Source organism: Juglans microcarpa x Juglans regia, chromosome 2D (genome assembly GCF_004785595.1).
Source record: "Juglans microcarpa x Juglans regia isolate MS1-56 chromosome 2D, Jm3101_v1.0, whole genome shotgun sequence".
NCBI lineage: Eukaryota > Viridiplantae > Streptophyta > Magnoliopsida > Fagales > Juglandaceae > Juglans > Juglans microcarpa x Juglans regia.
Window position 1 is genome coordinate 19,970,774 of NC_054596.1, and position 19,244 is coordinate 19,990,017.

The 19,244-nt window shown below is 36.6% G+C and overlaps 2 protein-coding genes across 4 annotated transcripts; one reads left to right on the plus strand and one right to left on the minus strand.

Annotated features, from left to right (window-relative positions):
* Positions 1-1,491: 1,491 nt before the first annotated feature.
* LOC121250592 (pentatricopeptide repeat-containing protein At1g11900-like) lies at positions 1,492-7,796 on the plus strand. The gene is made up of 3 exons (XM_041149745.1): positions 1,492-2,044; positions 5,590-6,725; positions 7,047-7,796. Exons 1-2 carry the CDS (start codon positions 1,916-1,918, stop codon positions 6,634-6,636), a joined length of 1,176 nt encoding a protein of 391 aa, XP_041005679.1. The 5' UTR covers positions 1,492-1,915; the 3' UTR covers positions 6,637-6,725; positions 7,047-7,796.
* A 2,461-nt stretch (positions 7,797-10,257) lies between these two features.
* Positions 10,258-17,504, minus strand: LOC121250591 (external alternative NAD(P)H-ubiquinone oxidoreductase B1, mitochondrial-like). 3 transcript variants are annotated; one of them, XR_005937815.1, is made up of 11 exons: positions 17,213-17,504; positions 16,315-16,591; positions 15,805-16,011; positions 15,399-15,649; positions 14,271-14,490; positions 13,921-14,025; positions 12,890-13,153; positions 12,663-12,784; positions 10,904-11,023; positions 10,625-10,794; positions 10,258-10,450 (listed from the first exon to the last, which is right to left on the minus strand). XR_005937815.1 is itself a non-coding variant. In XM_041149743.1 (10 exons), exons 1-10 carry the CDS (start codon positions 17,299-17,301, stop codon positions 10,707-10,709), a joined length of 1,743 nt encoding a protein of 580 aa, XP_041005677.1. In that variant the 5' UTR covers positions 17,302-17,504; the 3' UTR covers positions 10,477-10,706. The 3 variants fall into 3 exon arrangements, 1 of the variants encoding a protein (XP_041005677.1); XR_005937814.1 differs by lacking the exon at positions 10,258-10,450 and adding an exon at positions 10,477-10,550; XM_041149743.1 differs by lacking the exon at positions 10,258-10,450 and having other exon boundaries at positions 10,477-10,794.
* Positions 17,505-19,244: the final 1,740 nt, after the last annotated feature.

The following is a 19,244-nucleotide window of genomic DNA, read 5'->3' on the forward strand; positions in this document are numbered from 1 at the left end:
AAACTTTCAAACAAAAAATAAAAAACAATTTAACTTTTTCAAATTTCCAAACAAAAATAATATTATAATAATATTTTAACTTTATAATATTTTTTATTCAACTTTTTTTGTCATTTTCCAAAACTCAAAAAATTCTCAACTCAAACTATCTCATTACTGTTCATAAACTATCTTACTAATATTTACAAATGAGAGTACCTTTTTGCCGGTCGGGCTGTCTAACCTCTAATAACAACTCTCCAAATAACAACCCTCCACGTAAGTCCTTTAATTTACATGTCCTGCGCCTATCTACACATGATCAAAAAATCACAAAACTTCTCAATCTTTCTCCCGTGCCCTCTTCATCTTCCACCAAAGGACCCTGACCAAACCTAGAGCTCGACCCTATCGAGCTGCGACGGACCTCGACCTTGCCGAGCCGACAGAGATCGACCCCAAGCACCCATCTCAAACCCAGAGCTCCACCGGCAAACTGATTTTGAATTGGATGCTGCGACAAACTGATTTCAAATAAAAGCTGTCAAATATGTTCAATATCTGGAGGCAAAAGAACATAGTCCTCACACATACATTATGATCCCAATCAATTACTTTTACATCAATTGGATGGGGAAGATTTGACAATTAAATGTTCCATATTACCAGAGCATTCCAGAATTAAACAACTTGTATCAAAGGGTCAAATTTAATCCCAAACCCTTGGAACTATAGTATAAAATTAAAAAAGAAAATAAGAATATATCTTAAACAATTAAGGAAAGGAGTTTTTACCTTTGGATAAATAAACAACAAATGTTTCTGGCACAGCACCCAAATCGAAATCAATCCTTTGCAATATCCAATTTGAAATCAGCCCGTCAATGGAGCTTTGGGTTTGGGATGGGTGTTTGGGGATCGATCTCCATCCGTCACACGGCTCAGCAAGATCGAGGTCCATCGCGGCTCAACAAGGTCAAGCTCTGGATTTGGTCAGAGTCCTTTTGGTGGAAGACGAAGAGGGCATGGGAGAGAGGTTGGGGAGTTTTGTGATTTTTTGATCAAGTGTAAACAGGAGGAGGACATGTAAATTAAAAGGACTTATGTGGAGGGTTGTTATTTGATGTTGGACAGCTCGACCGATAGGAAGGTATTCTCTTCACAAAATAAAGTAATGATAAAATTCTCCATTTAGATATTGGAATGTTTTGAGAATATTCTATTACTATTTATTATTTTATTATTATTATTTACATATTTTTTATTATTTTTTATTATTAGTTAATATTTTATTAATATTTTTTCATTATTATTGAGATTATTTTATTACTCAAATGCAAATAATCTTTCAGATTATTTTTAGATATTGAATTGAGATAATAAAATATTGTTAAAATATTAATTTTTAATATTATTATTATTTTAAAATTTAAAAAAATTAAATTATTTATTATATTTTATATTAAAATTTAAAAAAGTTGTAACGATGAGTTATCATAGGTTTAACTTTCAAACGAAGCGTTCAAACCTTAAGCTACTTCCAGCCACTCACTCCAGCCCGCAAGCAGCCGTTCCTCCACACCTCACCACTCTCCGTCTCTCTCTCTCTCTCTCTCTCTCTCTCTGAATACAAATGCACTTTAAAGTCTAAACCCTACCAGTTCATCTCAAACTCGGCTCTTTCTGCTTCTTTGAAAACAGGTTTCCGATGAACGAAATGCCCTCCTTGGAAGACATCAAGGTCCAAGGAATTCCAACCTCTCTCACCCCAACCAAACTCATTAAACCCTACTCTCAGACTCGTCGGCTCTTTCTGCTCCCATCTCCTATCGAAATCCTAATTCCCTCACCCATAAGCCATCTGAGTGCTGCCGAGCTGCTTTTTCTATAACTCCTTACCGCTCTCTCCCTAGTTCTAATTGTCTCAGAATCGAGCATGATAACCGCTTCAATGCACCTCAGGCACATTTTTCAATGCGACAAAAGCAAGACATGCTCCTCTTCGGCGATTACTCGGTTTAGAAGTCAGATTCCCATCATAGGAAGCAGACTTTGCCGGTACAATGTAAGTGAAAGTACCAAACTTATCATTCTGGAATTGCTTTTCTTCTTCACCAAAGCTAAAATCCGTGTTTTGTTGTGGCACCGATAGTTACTCATCTAAACAAAGTATGTGTGGTGTTTATTCTTAATTTGGGATTGATTAAACCTTGTTGTTGGCTTTGCATAAGAACGTACACGAAATAAGACTGGGTTCATTTGCTTGATAGGTTGTTTATTTTGTAGAAACGTGCCTAAAATCTGAGAAAGAAGGAAATATTTTTAAGATGGAAATAAAATGGCATATCTCTAGTGTCAACGGGGAACTTATTCATGGGTGGGCTGGCAATTTTTTTTTCCAATACGTAAAGGTATTTTCTTATAATGGTACAGTGATTTCAGATAGTAGATACTTGATACGTTTGAAGAATCTTGTAATAATAAAGAAATCGTCTTGCAATAAGAAGTTATTTTTATCACTAGTTTGGTGTAAGATATATGTGACCAGATAGAATGTCATATCTACAAATTGTAAAATAAAAGGGATGTTATAGGTGTACTTATTGCTGCTCATGGATAAGCACCATCTGTGAATATCTTCTGTTAAATTCTTATGATTTTTTCATGTGAATGATCCATGGGAACTTCCTTGTTCTGTAGAGGTCTTAGGAGGAAATTTCTAAATCCCAATGCTCATGAATAGACTGGAGTGCAATCTTGGGCCAACTGACTAGATGAAACTTCAACTTCTTGTCAATTCCACCCCATAAGAAATCCTTATGATTTTATATATATGATTGACCACACCAGCCGGCGTGAGGAATATATGCATGGTAAGTGGGCATTAGCTAAAAAGTGCTTTTGATCACACAACCACAATGCCCTGGATTTCTGCTTCCAACTCAACTCCTCTAAAAGAGTGATTCTATCCAATTCATTGATAATCTCCTTTCTCGACTCTTCCATCTTAAGCAAGGATCTTCTTTCTTATAACACATCAACACAACATAATTCATTCAAAAGAAGAATCTTCCTTTTTCCAAGTTGGCCTAACTCCTTTTAAATACATATCTTCAAGTCTTTTTTCTATGCTTTCAACAAGACTAGGGGAGCCTTGAAAACTATATGAAAGCAACCACTGTTTCACCTTGTCCATAAGGCCTCAATTATTTTTTTTTATTGGCTCTTGGTGTCCGAGAACAAAGCCCCATAAAGCCTCAATTTTTAACCCATATTGTTGAATTGAAGTAACCTACTTCGTTCAACATCCCCCAATCAAGTAACTACGGAAAGTGAGCCGATAATAATCAAGGTAGTCTTCTCTTGTGACAAATCAGGTAACTAGATTTCCTAATCAGGGGAGATGAAAATCTATTGCCTCTAGATCATGTCGTGGGGATCTCAATATTGGACCACATGTAATTCCCTTTAATCAAAGGAATTTCCAAAAGGTCATTTTCAGAAATGAAATCCATGAACTCCACCATAGAAGCGGACAAATGGGTCTCACTTGATCATTCAGTCTAGAACCAAATCATGTTGAGCCACCCATAATGCACCGCGGTACATTCCAACAGCTAATGAGCCCAGCCAATTCATCCCATAGGAAACTTCTATCACCATTGATGATAGGGCCATAAGTTCCTGCAAACACCCACTGAATGTTATCCCTTCGCATTTTTTAACATACAGGAAAAATTGAACTCCCTCAAAACTCCATTTTTTCCAACACCCTCCTATCCCACATCAACAACACACCACCACCAGTCCCTACTGATCCTAGATAACACTAATCCACATGTTGACAACCCCACAAGCTACTTAAATCTGCCCTAAACAGCATTCTCCGTCTTTGTTTCTTGTAAGCACACAATATCAGCCTTCCATTCCTTGAGAAAAAATCTAGAGTAATGCTAGATACAATCATGAGTTGTGCAAGCGCCGCACACTCCTTTTGGAAAAGAGTGAGGTCCACCATTAAAAAATTAATTTTTTCATGTAGATCTCATATTTACTCACTTTTTTTTAAAAGGAGTGCGCGGCACTTGCTCACTCTATGACTGCAAGTATCATTTCTCAAAAATCTAACCTTTAGCTGTTTATCACCCTTGTTCAGTCCCCTCACATTTCAAAATTGCCGGCTACATAAGTAAATAGTACCCCACCCCTTTCCTCTGCTTCTACTAGATTGGCCCCCTTCAGAATCATAATTTATAGAACATGCTAACTGATTTTATTGCCAACTCCCTCTATTCACAGACTTAGAATTGGGAATCTTTGGGATACAGCTTGCTTCAATAGCCATAAATAAGGCCATCTAATCATTCTCAAACCCATCACCAGACACACCCACTCACTTATGAAAATCCCTAATTTTCTGTAAAACCCAATACGAGGATTATGAAAATCCTTAATTTTCCCTCCTTGTTTAATTGACACATTGGGCCATGTTAGAGCCAAAGGGCCTTTCCCTTTATCTGGTGTGGAGACCTCATCCGATTGACGCAAAACTGAGGTCTCCCCCTCTGTTTAGCTTGGGTCCTTCTTTGTTTTAAACCAGCCCTCCAAATTTCAATCCGATATCCATCTCATGAATTAACTGATCCACCTTCCCTCTCATAGAATCCAGCTGGCTTCTATGCCAAAAGAGAGTGCTATGGATACCACTCTCTACAACTACAATGAATACACCACGCACACTATTCCTGGCAAAAAAACTCAGAGCCCTTTCCAATGGAATCAACAGATGGATGTTTTGGATTTTTCTCTTGTGCAACACTTCCAGCTGTTTTTCAGAAAATTCCTCCATCTATGTTACCCTTATTGCCCGTCTCCAACACTGGTTACTGGCACCAAACTGGTCCCCTCAAGAACCTCTGTATACGACTTCACCTCCAAGGTGCTGGTCATGAATTTTTCCATACCCCTAGAGTTGAAGTCTTCCACTTTAAACGACTGAAAAACTGTAGGTGGTTGTATAGGCCAAGACCCATTACAGAAGAAGGAAGAGAAAAAACTATGGCCAAGTATCATCCATGACGATTGACACATCTTTGCTCAATCTATGCTCTGTTTCCTATGCAAGAAGTTTTTCTAAACTCTAGCGACCCCTCAGACTTCAACGCACTTCCATGGTACCAGCAACCAACCCATGCTAACTCTGCTGAAGGATAACTTTCTTGCTACGCACCTACTCTTCTGAATGACACTTAGTGCCGAGATTCTCCCCATTACCGCCAGTTCAAGAAGCTTAGAACAAACAGAAAACCGAGATGAAACCAAGTTTGAAACCATGGTTGATACAAAAAACATGATTGCAAAGATGTGTGAAAAGATTGAAAGTTTTTACGTGCAAGTCACCAGAAACGGCCACCATTAGAGAATAGCAGTGAGAGAGAGTGGGAGAGGGAGGGAGAGAGAGAGAGAGAGAGAGAGAGAGAGAGAGAATTATTATAGATCATAGATGATCTGGACTTCTGTATTATGAATATCATATGTAATTTGTAAAAATAGATTTCTCCTGAGTTTTATTCCCCTGTTTTATAATTAATTGTTATGCTTCTCTTACAGAACTGTATCACTTCCAGCACGGTTGGCTTCCCTTTGATCTGGCCATTCTTTGCTGTTATAAATAATTTTATTGGAAAATACCATTTGCTTACAACCCAGGCCTCTCCTAATGAAAAGGAAGTGACAGATGAAGTCATAAGTCATATTCTTACCACCATAATAAATGCTCGAAGGCCAAATGGAAAAGTTTGTACTGTTGTTAACGAGCTGTGTGAATCAGGAAATCTTTCTGCTGCTGCTAGAATACTTCAATCCTTACGTGATAAACACATCTTTCCGAGCCCTATAGCATATAATCTCTTGCTAGTGGCGGCGAGTGAAAGGCATGACATTGATCTTTTGTCTCAAGTTTTCAAAGATTTATTGGTATCTCGGGGATCCTTGAGTTCGTCCTCTTATCTTAAGGTTGCCAAGGCTTTTACAAAGACAGATGATGGTGTACAGCTACTCAGATTCATTGAAGAAGTGTCGGCTCTGACCTCTCCAAGCGTAACAGTTCTTAACAGAATAATCTCTGCATTTGCTGAATGTGGTCAGGTTGATAAGGCCCTTCTGATATATGATATGATTAAGAGTCTAAGATGTAAACCAGATTTAGTAACATATAATACCATTATGGATATCTTGGGTCGTGCAGGACGCACCGATGAAATGCTCCGTGAGTTTGCGTCCATGAAGGAAGCTCGTATTGTGCCAGATATCATTTCTTACAATACATTATTAAACAACTTGCGGAAAGTTGGGAGACTAGATTTATGCCTAGTATATTTCAGGGAAATGGGTGAGAATGGAATTGAGCCAGATTTGCTTACTTATACTGCATTGATTGAGAGCTTTGGTCGATCAGGTAACATTGAGGAATCTATAAGACTCTTCAACAAGATGAAGCTGATGCAGATCCGTCCTTCTATCTATTTGTATCGTTCACTAATAAATAATTTAAAGAAGATGGGGAAGGTGGAGTTGGCGATGAAATATTTGGAGGAAATGAATTCATGTCTTTCAGAGCTTGCTGGTCCAAATGATTTCAAACGGAAAAGAAGGTAGTTGAGCACTCAGATAACTTCAAGGTCTCCATGTTCTTTGTTTAATTTAAGCCAAGATTCTGGAAGTCTCTGGTGGTGTGGGTGGTATTGGTATGTGGTTCTGCTCTCTTTCTATCCTTCTTTTTCAATACAACGCTCAGTTGATCATAAGATGGAGTGCTAGTTTGTTTCATTCTATTGGGTTTGTTCCACAACCCAAACCACAGACTGCTTATGCAGTTCACCCAAGAACAATTCCATCAGTCTTATCAGCATGATGGAATCATTATTATTAGCATCATCTTAATGATGAATGCATGTGAACTGATATACTTCATTTGTAGTTGACTAGTTTAAATGGAAGTTCCAAAGAAGGTGATTCAAAGTTCAATAAACAGTAATAACGAATTATTGTTTCCCCTGTGGTGATAGGTACTGAAGCTCGTGTTGATATATCTCGCGTACCCGAAAAATGTTTAGAGGATGCCCATGGGCAGCCTGCTTATTCATCTGACTGGCTTGTGTTGCTGTGTAAACTCTGGTTGCTAATTCGGAAACCATTTGCAAATTTTTAACATGCTTCTAGAGGTTGATATCATCTGAGGATGATCAGTTGCTGGTACCCGTTCAAGATTTAAGGGAGCGCATATGCTGTATTGAAGGATCTGTTACTAAGTTGCCTCGTAATAGACTTTTCCTCGGATGAAATTATTTTCAAGGTTTTGAAGCTAGGAATTTGTCAGAGATGGATTTGCTCCACAAGTTAGGCGTGCAAAATAATCTCAGCCTGGTGGTTGATGCCATCAGAGAGCGTGCTCTATGGTTCAACTTGAACCATTTAAAATATGCTACAACAGGTAATAGCTTTCACACAATTCATTCAGTGGCTATTCCAACTCTTGTTCTGATTTTTCTAAAAGAATCTGACGAATGGACGCCAACTTTTTTGGGTTTTGACCCTTGCGGAAGCATAAGATTGTGGAGTCTAGAATCTAGATTGATTTATTTATTTGCGATCCTTATCTAATGCTATAGCATCCCTTGTTGCTAAGTACCTTCCCTTTCATTTGTTAAAACTAGAAACTGAATGTGTTATACGTTAATGTGATTTAAGAGTATACAAATAGTCACAAGCAAAAAGGTGAAGAACGCGATCCAAGAAAAAGGTTTTGTTTAGGACTATGTACAAGTGCAATCACTGCTTCCTTATTTACTTACAGACGGCAGGAATGTTGGGGCATAATGTAGAGCACCTTCAATAGTCTCTCTTCCACTTTTACTCCCATAATCCATACATGAATTTTAAAAAATCTTGATCCGAGACAAAGCTAAAGAATAATCGCAATACTTGTCAAACCGGAAACTAGGTAAGGTTGCGTTCTATATTTTTTGTCCTCCATAATAGGACTATACATTTAAGCCGCACAACTGAACCAATATTTCCGAATTATTCGACCCTGAACGAAATAATCAGAAATGGAACTCTTCCGTTTTATTTCCGAAATACTACGGTTAGAATCGGTGGATACCTGATAACCGAATTACTACTACACTTGTTGACAGAATGCAAGGGATTGAGTTGAGCAACTTGCAGAGAGTGAGGCTTGGGAGCGAAGGATTGTCTAGGTTGTAGGAAGAGAGATTTGCTTCATTACGGAAAGAGATCTAGACCTTCCTGATCATATCATATGGGATTTCGAACGCCATTATCAGGTTTTGGAAGCTTCCCCTCCCCCCCCCCCCCCCAATCTGTGTCTATATAATCATTGAAAAATTCGAAAGCTTATGCCAATCAAACATGGGAAAAACGAAGAACATGCAAGATCATATAATCATGCATAAACAAATAAACAACACTGGGTTCTGAATAAAAAGCTGAATTGAGATTCCAAAACCAAAAATACAGAAATTAAGGAGAAAAAACAGAGGAAAGAAAAAAGGAGTGCAAGGAGAGAGCTTTTGACAAGCCGATGATGGTGATTGCTGAAAACGTTAGCCTCCAACTTTCGTATTGAATGAGTGAGAGAGGTGCAGTTACTACAGTATGTTTGGCTTGTGTCTATATTACTATTCATACTTTTTCCATGATGTTGTACTTGAAAGGAGTCAAAGGACCCAAAGAATTTGACAAACGAAGCCAATCGCAAATGTCATTAAAAATAAAAAAAGAAAACAAGTAATTCGGATCGGAATACCTGTTTCTTCCAAAAGTCTTCCGATTCGGGTAATCAGGTAATTAACCGAATGGAAGTCTCCTAGATCGGGTTGAGTCGAAAGAGGTGTTTTCGGTTTGGGTCGGGTTGGAAGATCAGCCAGTCCGTAAGGTGAGCATCTCTCAAGTAGCTTGTGAACTGTCCGATCAAGGTTTCAAAACTACATACACTCCGGTCCTTTAGGCTGGATAATGAAGGGTTTTTTTTTTCCTAAGCTTTCATAAATAAACTAAATAGTTACAAGATACTAAATTCAATGGGGGTGGGAGTCTTAAACAATCATCCCAAAATAAGCAAATTCAACACGAGAAATAAAAGAGGAATCTAGAGCAAAAAATTTGGCTCTCACCCATTTCCCACTAAGGGGAAGCCGCTTCAAGCGGTTTTTGCATAGTTTGATAAATAAACTATAAAACTACGATTAAAAATTGTAGTGAATTGTTGCTGCATTTTGTTTGTTTGGGCCTGCTGGAGGAGACTTTCAAGACCGCTTTATCTTGATCATTAGTTAGGAAAAGCTGGAACATAGGGAAGTAGCAACCTGAAGATGGGGTAATACGTTGGCACAGGACCGTCACTAGAGGTGGAGGCGCGAGTAGCACATGTGCCACTCTTGGAAAGAAGGTAAAAGTCAGATCTAAGAGATCCGAAGCCGCTGACCTTGATGGTGTGCCGCACATGGCGGCAGTAGACTACCTATGGTGCGGCTGCGCGTGAGGCTCATGCGCACTATGAGTCGTGCATGAGATGCACGTGCCGCTCGTTTGGTAGTTTTCTTCTGCCGTCTGACAGATCGGCAACTGGAGAATCTAGTAGTGGGCTGTGCAGTAGTCATAGGAGGCTTGTAAGCAACAGATTGGCGCATCTTGGTGTTATAGACAGAAAACTGAGAACAAATCGGGAAAAAAAAAAAAATTATGTACATTTTCGATGTTGGCTGGACAGAGGAGGGAGGAAGGAGCCGAAGCTCCAAGCCTCCAACCCCCCTCTGAGCTGGGATAGCTGGATCTTTGGTAGAGAAAAAAAACTCTGGAGAGAGAAAATGTTTACCTATTGCGTGAGATTGGATAATGAAGGGTTGTTTGTTTATATTCTTTTATTTCTTTTTTCTATTATTTTTTAAGTCTAGATGTGGGCTCAGTGCTTTTTGCTTATTATAAAATACTCATGTGAATGGCATAAAGTATTTAGTTTTCACCAAATCAGTATTGGAGTTGTTTTCTAAAATAATGTTAGCTATTCTTTTTTTCAAGAACTTCTACACCAATTTTATGTTTGCTTACATGCGATTGAGTTTTATATAAGAAAAATTCTGCTTATCATCTTTATAGAACACATCTGTTTTTAGTTTTTTTCTTTTTAATTTTTTTTTTCTTAGCAGGTATGCGGTATACTCTTTAAGCTTGAACTTTTTTCTTTATTCACATTATTTTTATATTTTACAAATTTCTGATGGTGTCATTAAAAGCATCAAAAGAATTAAAATCCTGGCTTTTAGTGGTGGTGACAGTTTTCTCTGTTGGCCCGTTAAGAAAATACTTCCCTTTTGTGAGAACGGATGACTTGGCATTGACGTGCACAACTTGATATTAGAGAAGTAATCAAGGGCTGGTCTTTGGAGATCTGAGAAGAGAGATGCCAACACAGTATAACATCAAATGACAGGAGGTGCTAAATTATTACACGTGATGCTGCTCTCAGTCTGCAATGCATTGCATGGTATCTGGACATGGTGTCCAAGTATTTTATCAATCATTGAGAATATAAACACAGAAAATCACAAGCATATATAAGTACGTGTTAGGTGCATAAATAGACTGCATCTGCAAGTGGTACAATCAGATATTATTCAATATTTATAGGCCTCCCAAATGTTGCCTCAAATTCGGCTTGAATCTCTTCCAAAAATGAATCTTCTTGTCCAATCAGATACAACCAGAAACCTTGTCCGCCAGCTCACTTGCTTGCTAAATTTCGGAAAGAATTATTCTAAAATCAGATGCAATAATGATGCGCACACAACTGATATCTGGACAAGCAAGCACATGGAAAAAAAACAGCTGAATATAATATTACCTTGCATATACAGAATACCAGAGCCACTGAGTACTATGACCTACTGAAACCCAGTCTCCAGGTAGCTCTGCAGCTGCCTGCTCTCCTCCTAAAGGAGCAAATTGCCCAAAATGCTTGTACCTTGCAGTTGCAAGTTGTCAGCACCCCATTAGCTAGGAAGGATAAATGAAAAGCAAAGGAGTGAAATATAAATAATAATAAAAAATTATACTTTTCTCCCCATATATAATGTTCTCCACTATATCTAGCAAAAATGTAACATCTTCAGAAGTGACCTTTTCTTGCATAGATTGTAATAAGAAAACTGCAACTAGTACCCTTTGACATCAGTCACTTGTAAGGCTAAAGAAACGATCTAGCATGCTGGTAGTTAGGTAAACCATGTTGATCCTTTTGAGGATAGTTGCAAATTCACATATGCCAGAGAATAAAACTAGCTTCTGTACTTGACAGGGTGATGAGATAGACTGACTGACCTCCAACTCATGCATATGAATTTCATCAAATAAGATTTTCATCCACATAATTCCACATGCATCACGATACACACAAGATGTTCCTCGACAGTCACGCTCTAATCAACCAAGTCGAAGGTAATACAATATATGATAACGCAGTTTGCCTGCCAAGTAACTATAGGTAACCTATTTGTTTCCCATCCCAGTCTTTTGGGACACTTCAGGTTTACTTCTTTTGTTAGGTCTCAATTTCTCTGCTATGAGATTTCTTTTGTGAAACTAACCTCTGAACTGGAAATTTCCGATGAGAGTAGCGACGAACCTCAAGAGGTGAGTAGTGTGGTTACTGCCTATGATCTGACTTTAAGAGAGAGAGAAATGGATGAGGATCCTGTCCATTTATTGGCAATGGCAATCGCAGGGTGACTTTAAGAGAGAGAGAGAAATAAAAGATCTGACTTTAGGGGAGAGAAAGATAAGAGGACGGGTCAGATACCTCTATCTTTCTCTCTCCTAAAGTCACCATGCCATTGTCTCCCATGACAATGGGAGGAGACCTAAATACGAGTCCACACAAAGCAAAACACAAGAAATCATTCTTTTTCTTCGGTTTGCATTCTTCAATATTATATCAGAGATTGATTCCTCTTTCCCTTTTCTTTTCTTTTTATGTGATTTTCCATCCTGTATATCAATAATACGTCCACCAACTGCTTCTTCAGAACCTCCTAGGACTGGAGCATCACCTGCCATCCATAATGTGTCTTCTCTGTATCTTTTCCACTCTTCTAAACATCCAGGATCTCTTTGGTCTCATCTCCTCTCACTGCCAAAAATACACTTGGGAAGCATGTCATGAAAATGGTGTTGAATGCTAAAAGTAAATTTAGCTTTGTTGACAGTACTCTCACTCATTCTAATGCCACATCTCCCGATCTTGCACCATGGGACAGATGCAATGATATGGAGTTGTCTTCGATTCTAAATTCTATTCCATTTGTCAACAATCATCTACTCCAACAGCCCTTGCGACGCATGGCTGGATTTAGAGCAACAGTTTTCTCCAGAGTAATTATTTTCTGGAAGATAGATATGTGCACCTTAACTACTGAACAAATGTCCATTAACTTACTACAATATATCAACCGTCATTGGGATGAGTTGTCCACGTTACTAACTCTTCCTACATGCTCTTGAGGTACTTTGCCAAAGTAAATTTACATATAAGAAAAATTATATGTTGTAGGATGACCTATATAATTAATTAACATAGATTAGCATTATAAAAGTAAATGGAATACCTAAAAGGAAGAAACTGATGATGCCCAGAACCACTAAAACGTAGAGGACCTTCTGGATTCTCTTCACACTGCTGCCAGAGGTTAAAGCACCTTGAAAGATATGCACCCTGTTGAGCAGCAACCTGAATACCCAAATAAGAGAATGCACTTTGAGTCCCTTATTTAGATATTAAAACGATATAAATCTACATGAAATTGCCCCCAACCAGTACAGGACAGACACATACCTGTGCGGTGGCAGGTAAGCTCTTCATCTGCGAATCTGCATGAGAAAGGGATAACTTAAATCCTTCAATATCCACTTCTTGCCTATCATTCCCCTGATCATCTTTCAACAGATATGTCACATCACTCAGATGCTTGCTTTGTAGATAGAGATCCACTTGAGGATATCTTACGCGGATGTCATCTATTACATCTCGGAACTCTTGAACACTTAAGGTACCAGAGTTGTTCTTGTCTGCTGCTTTAAATATGCTTGAGATATCGTCCTAAAGACAACATGATTTGAAATTTAATATTACTGTTAATTACAAATATCAAGTTGGTTGTAGTCAAGATAACTTCCTCCACCCCCACCCTCAAGAAGCAAAGACAGCAGTTAACAAACTATGTATGCTACTTTTAAAATTATCAAAGGTAACAAAGATGAAGTAGAGATAACGTGTAACACACTTCAACAAATTATGGCTCGAGGGGTTTGGTAGGAAAATTCTACATACCACACTCTCATATCACTTTTATCCCACAATAGTGAGGTTACATGGCCCATCAACCTTTGATTGTTTCTTTAAAAGAAGGCAAAGGTTGATTCAAAGGTGATAAAAAGTGCCGCAATATACATAGTGGGATGTGAGTGTGGTATGTAGCATTACTCGGCTTGGTAACATAACCAAAATCCTAAATCTCTAACAGCTCAGATAAGCTGCTGTGATATGATAACTTGCACGATAAATGAACCACTGAACTTGCTGAAGTCCTAGAATAAAATCATGCAGGTTTTTTATCAGTTAAAAAAAAGCAAACAATTAGGCCTCGTTTGGATACAGAAACGGTTTCATCTCATCTCATCTTATCATTACAACTTTCTCAAATTCTCACACAAAATATAATAAACAATTCAACTTTTTCAAATCTCAAAACAATAACAATATTAAAAAATAATATTCTAACAATATTTTATTCGACTTTCAACTTTCATCTAAAATCATCTTATCTCATCTCACTATCCAAATGAGACCTTAATGACTTCGCGTACCCTGATTTTACGCTGATCTATTGTAGCACAGTCACCAATGGCATAGGCATCTTCACATCCCTTTACTCGGAGCCATTCATCAGTTGCTAGAACATGTCTATTAGCCTGCATATGGAGCAGAGCTTTTTGTAAGTGCTTAGAGCATTCAGATCAATCATGGTGATAACTGCTCTTGGCTTAGAGTAAGAATGATGTTTACTCCAAATTTAGTAAAACATCAACCAAAATATTGGATTAAAGAATACTGATTGACTATCTAAATCTTTTACATTATTCAGTTAGCATAACTGCATAACACACTATTTAATATTATCTCTGACATACGCTTGTATTATACTTATGTAACAAACCTGCCCAATTTGCTCCATAAGGTCCCTTACAACTGGACGTGTCCCCACTCCAGTTGACCATACAACCAATCCATGGGGCATGGAGGAAACTTCTTCCTTTGACTTCACCTTCATTTTAATCTCCTTGTCAGAGACACTGACAACGCGGCATCCTGTTTGAACTTCAATGCCATCTCTTTTAAATTTCTGCTCAGCAAATGTACTAATCCTTCCATCAAACCTACAGAGACAGAGAATGTGAAATTTTATTAGTTTTAAGCTGTGATCTTCTTTACATACTTGCGGTGCAGAAAGGTTGACCTTAGAATGAAGCTAGAAAAGTTTAGTGATTGATCTGAATCAACAACAGATCCAATGCTTCAAAAACCCACTAAAGATACTTTCAGACCTTCTTGGTACAGGGCTTTTCAACTTATGCTTGACAGCTTGAGAGATAAGGGTATCAGCATCTAAGTCTGTGTATGGCTCTACATAGCTTGAAGATATAGCTGGAATATAATGACCACAATTAAGTAATGAACTAAACTTAAAAAAAGTATACTAGTATAAGGTAAGTATACACTATGCTGGTATACCCTTACCTAATCTCATCTCATCTCATCTCATCTAATTTCAACTAAAGATCTCACAACTATTCACAAATCATCTCATATCTGAATCCAAACGGGCCCTTGACTAGAGTTTCTTGGAATTGCAACTCACAACAACACCTACGCAGAAAGGAATTACAGAATTAGGTCAAGTTGCTTCAAAGAAAGAACTTGACTGCAGTTTCTAAAATCACTTTTTCTTCTTCTTCTTTTTTTTTTTTTTTGTTTGTATACTGCAGGCCCATTGGACGCATGGGCTATGCAGTGAGAGGAAGCCCACTCCTTTTCCTTAATCCTCTCCCCAACCTGAGCTAGGAGGTATTCAATTCCAAGTCCCTTGTACAATAAGAAAAAACTTTACCAGTTGAGCTAATTGACACGAAAAACTGAAGGAATTTTGACCATTCTAATACATTTTTACTTTGATTCAGATAATTGTATCTTGGAAATTACCAGGATTACTAAATACTAACAGAAGAAACCTTATGGTGGTAGCCTAAGATTGAAAAAATGCAAAAAAGCTTGAGTCTTTTCTTACATGTTCAAGATGTGATCTCCTGATTGAATCACTGTTATTTTCACTAGATCTTTAACTGTCGGATATAATTTGACCAAATCTCCTTCAAAAAAGTCGTGCAACTCTGCAGCAAATTCTATACCTGTTGGACCCCCTCCAACAATTACAAAATGAAGATTTCTTCTTCTCTCATCTTCACTGAGACTAGGAAGTACAGCCGTTTCAAAGCAATCTATCACACTCCTACGGATCTTCTGAGCATCCTCTACTTCCTGCACGAGATGTCATGCTTCTTCAATTGATATCAAACACTAACGATTAGTGCATTACATTATTCAATTTCAAGATAATGCAATCATCTAAGAGTCTCAGGAGGAAAGAACCAAAGACAAAATGCTATATAGCTCCATTCTATTGAAATGGCTACCTTCAGAAAGTGGCAGTTCTCCGCAACACCAGGAGTGTTAAAAGTATTTACTTGTGCTCCTAATGCGATGATCAAGTAGTCATACTCCAGAGAGAATTCTCCCTTTTGCAACAAGTCGTTGTCAATATTTGATTGACATAGAACCTTTTTGTTTAAAGCATCAATCTTAACACATTCCGCCTCCCAGAATTGAATTTCCCCTCTTCTCTGTCATTGAAAGAAACAATAAAGATATTCTGCTATGCGTTACCAAACCAAAAAGAATTTCTCAAGGGCAATCAAAGTGTTCATTAAAAAAATTGCTTGTAATTAGAGTGAACATTGAAATTTCAGGATTCATAATATGTAAATGTATACGTATCCATCAGAGCCCAATTTAATAATCTATACACACGCGTTCAGACACAAAGCTACACAAATAGATATATGTAAATTTAGTATGATCAACCATATCATATAAATAAATATAAAAGCTAAACGAATTTCCGAAGCTCTTGTTTTGTCTCTCACCTTCTTCACCATTTTTCGAATTGGCTCCACAATGCTTCGTGCTTCAACGGTGCCACATGTGACACTGGGTAACAAAGGAGTAAATGCAAAATAGTTCCGGGGTGAAACAACCTGAACATCGTATAACGTAGCGTCCACGTCCTTAAGGAAACTAGTACCAGCCCATCCCGTTCCAAGTACCAACACCCTCGTTTTCTTGGGCAGCTTTTTATCCGTTTCAACACCAGCAGTGCCAGTGTCAGGTCCTGATTCTGAGTAAGCCAAAAGACCTCCACTACTGCAATAATTCTCGGAATAGGAAGCATATCGTCAATGGGGATAGGTAGACTCGGTTCTTTATTTCCGGACTAGAAGATTAGAATACGAGCTACAGAAAATAGAGAACCTTTGATAGCCCTGGATGTTCTTCACATTAAAAGGGCCACTGTTTTTAAATTAATTTCCTTTGTTGGGATAACTGCAGATGTAAAAATGTGCTACTCCAGTGAAAACCATCGTTTTCTTCAGTTACCAGATAATGAACACTAACTATAATCCAAAAACCAATATCTTAAAGGATAGATATCCTTGTACGGGGAAGAACTTATAAGTTATAATTAATAGAAAACATAAAGAAATTTGAAAAATATGGCATTCTTGTTTTCAAAAAAAAATATTAAAATTTTATACACAACATAACTAGCCAAACCGATACTACGCACGATTGATCACAGGACTTTGTTTTCTCAAGTCCGGGCGAAGAAATAAAAAAATGAATTTTCAGATTTCCTTTTTCATGTATTTCACTGAAGTGTCTTAAGGACCAAAAAAGGAAAAGGAAAAAAAAAAAAAAAACGAGAGAATAGTACCAATCTAGCAGAGCAGAACGAGTAAGAAAGCATATGAAGGGATGAGAAACCTGAGAGTGCAGATGACCAGAAGCTTAGAGTAAGCAGGGTAGTCTTTGTATGCTCTTGAAGCTCTGCTAAGGAAGGACAGAATCTTCATTTTGAAAAAGGTCGAATCTGAGAGTGCAGAGGACAGAATCTGCTGACGGATCTGAGAGCCCAAAGTTGTGGAAAAGGTAGAAGAAGAAGAAGATGAGACTGTTGACGATCTTTTTAAGATAAAAGGAGACTGTTCGATGGCCAGAGGTCAGAGTAGGTAAAATGTTAGTTTACAGTTGGCAACTTGGCTGGACTTGATATTCTGAAAGAAATGATATAATATTTTTCAATGAGTTTTGTTATATACAAGCAAGTTTGTGTACCGTATTAATATTATTATCTTCGTATTCTAAATTTAAATTAGTACTATTTTTAATAAAGTCTACTTTCTGATCAATCATATTTTATAGGTGCGTGTATTAGTGTGCAGAATTGTTTACAACTAAATTTTTCCTTTTCAATTTGTGAATTTAATTCCCAAAATATAATGGATAATTAAAGAATTGATAAATAGTATCATTTTGATAAACTGAGATGATAGAATATCCAAGATTGCATATAAGATAACAATGAGGGTGTAAGTGGAGAGACAATAGGATTCCCTTTCTAATTTGTGTGGGCTACATTTTCTTTTGTTTTGCAAAAGCATTAGAATCCTAAGATAGGGTTTGGTAGATGAAATGAAACAAAATAAAACATGCGTTAAAAATGAGAAATAACATTTGCCTTCGCGGAAGGATAAGCACCGTATAATTCCTTTAAAAAAAGTGAGTAAATATAATATTTATATAAAAAAAATTAATTATTTAATAATAGATCTTATTTTTTTTTAAACGATTACACAATACTTATGCATTATACGACTATACATAGTATTACTCATTCTCACTTTTCTTTCTTTTCTAACAAATAGAATGGGTGGTAGAGTGATCATTACAACCAATTCATAATTTATATATAATTTTAAATATAATAATATTTTTTTATTAAATTTAAAGTCATTAAATGAAAAGTAAAAGTCAAAATAAAATTTAAAATAATATTATTTAATTACATAGTTGTAAACAAGTTATTATACAATAATAATTCTATAATTTCTCGTAGAGTGAATATGTTAGATAAAAAATGATAAACCTATAATTAGTCTACACTATTTTATAACTCCATTTAAAATTAAGGATAATTATGTAAAATTGAAAATATTTTTTAATGAAGTGGCACAAGAATAATGATACATGTACAAAAGATTATATGCCTATCATTTTTCAATAAACAAACCTTCCTCATTTTAGTATAGAGAAATGCTTTCATTATAAAAAAATTTTTAAAAAAATAAATTCACACATAATTTTTTGTAATACGCAATTAAATCTATTTTATAATAAAATGTACCAAATTAACACATATCAATTTATAAATTTATTTTTATAAAAATCCTTTATAACTATAGTAGTTCTCTCTAATATCTACTCTCTAGCATAAGATGCAAAGTGAAGTTTGTTGCCTCATTTAGCATAATTGTTTAAAAATGTAGGGATTAGAGATATGGAAGACCTGGCGCATGTCTCAGTCCTTCGAGAACGCGTTTCCTGTGTTTATTATCCGAGCCATGCTCCACACGAGGATGGCTACCGACAAAACCAAATGTCTTTTTATTTTTTTCCATATTTTTAATCATTTTTTTTATCTTTAAATATTAAAAAAAATACTTATTTAATCATCAAACAAATAAAAAAAACAAAAAAATAAATTATTGGGAGAAATGCTTGGGACCATTACCGGAAGGAAAATTGTAACACCCCGCATTTTAGTGTATTTTTACTAAAGGATTATTTTTATTTATTTAAATTTTATTCTCGTATTTTAAAATTGGTTGGATTTTTAATGAGTTTATTTCTATGATTTTAATTGGTGGAAATTAATTTTTATGTGCTTTCTTAATATTTATTTATTGTTGTGCATTTAAATTGTTTTTCATATTTAATTAATTACCGTGGGATTTAA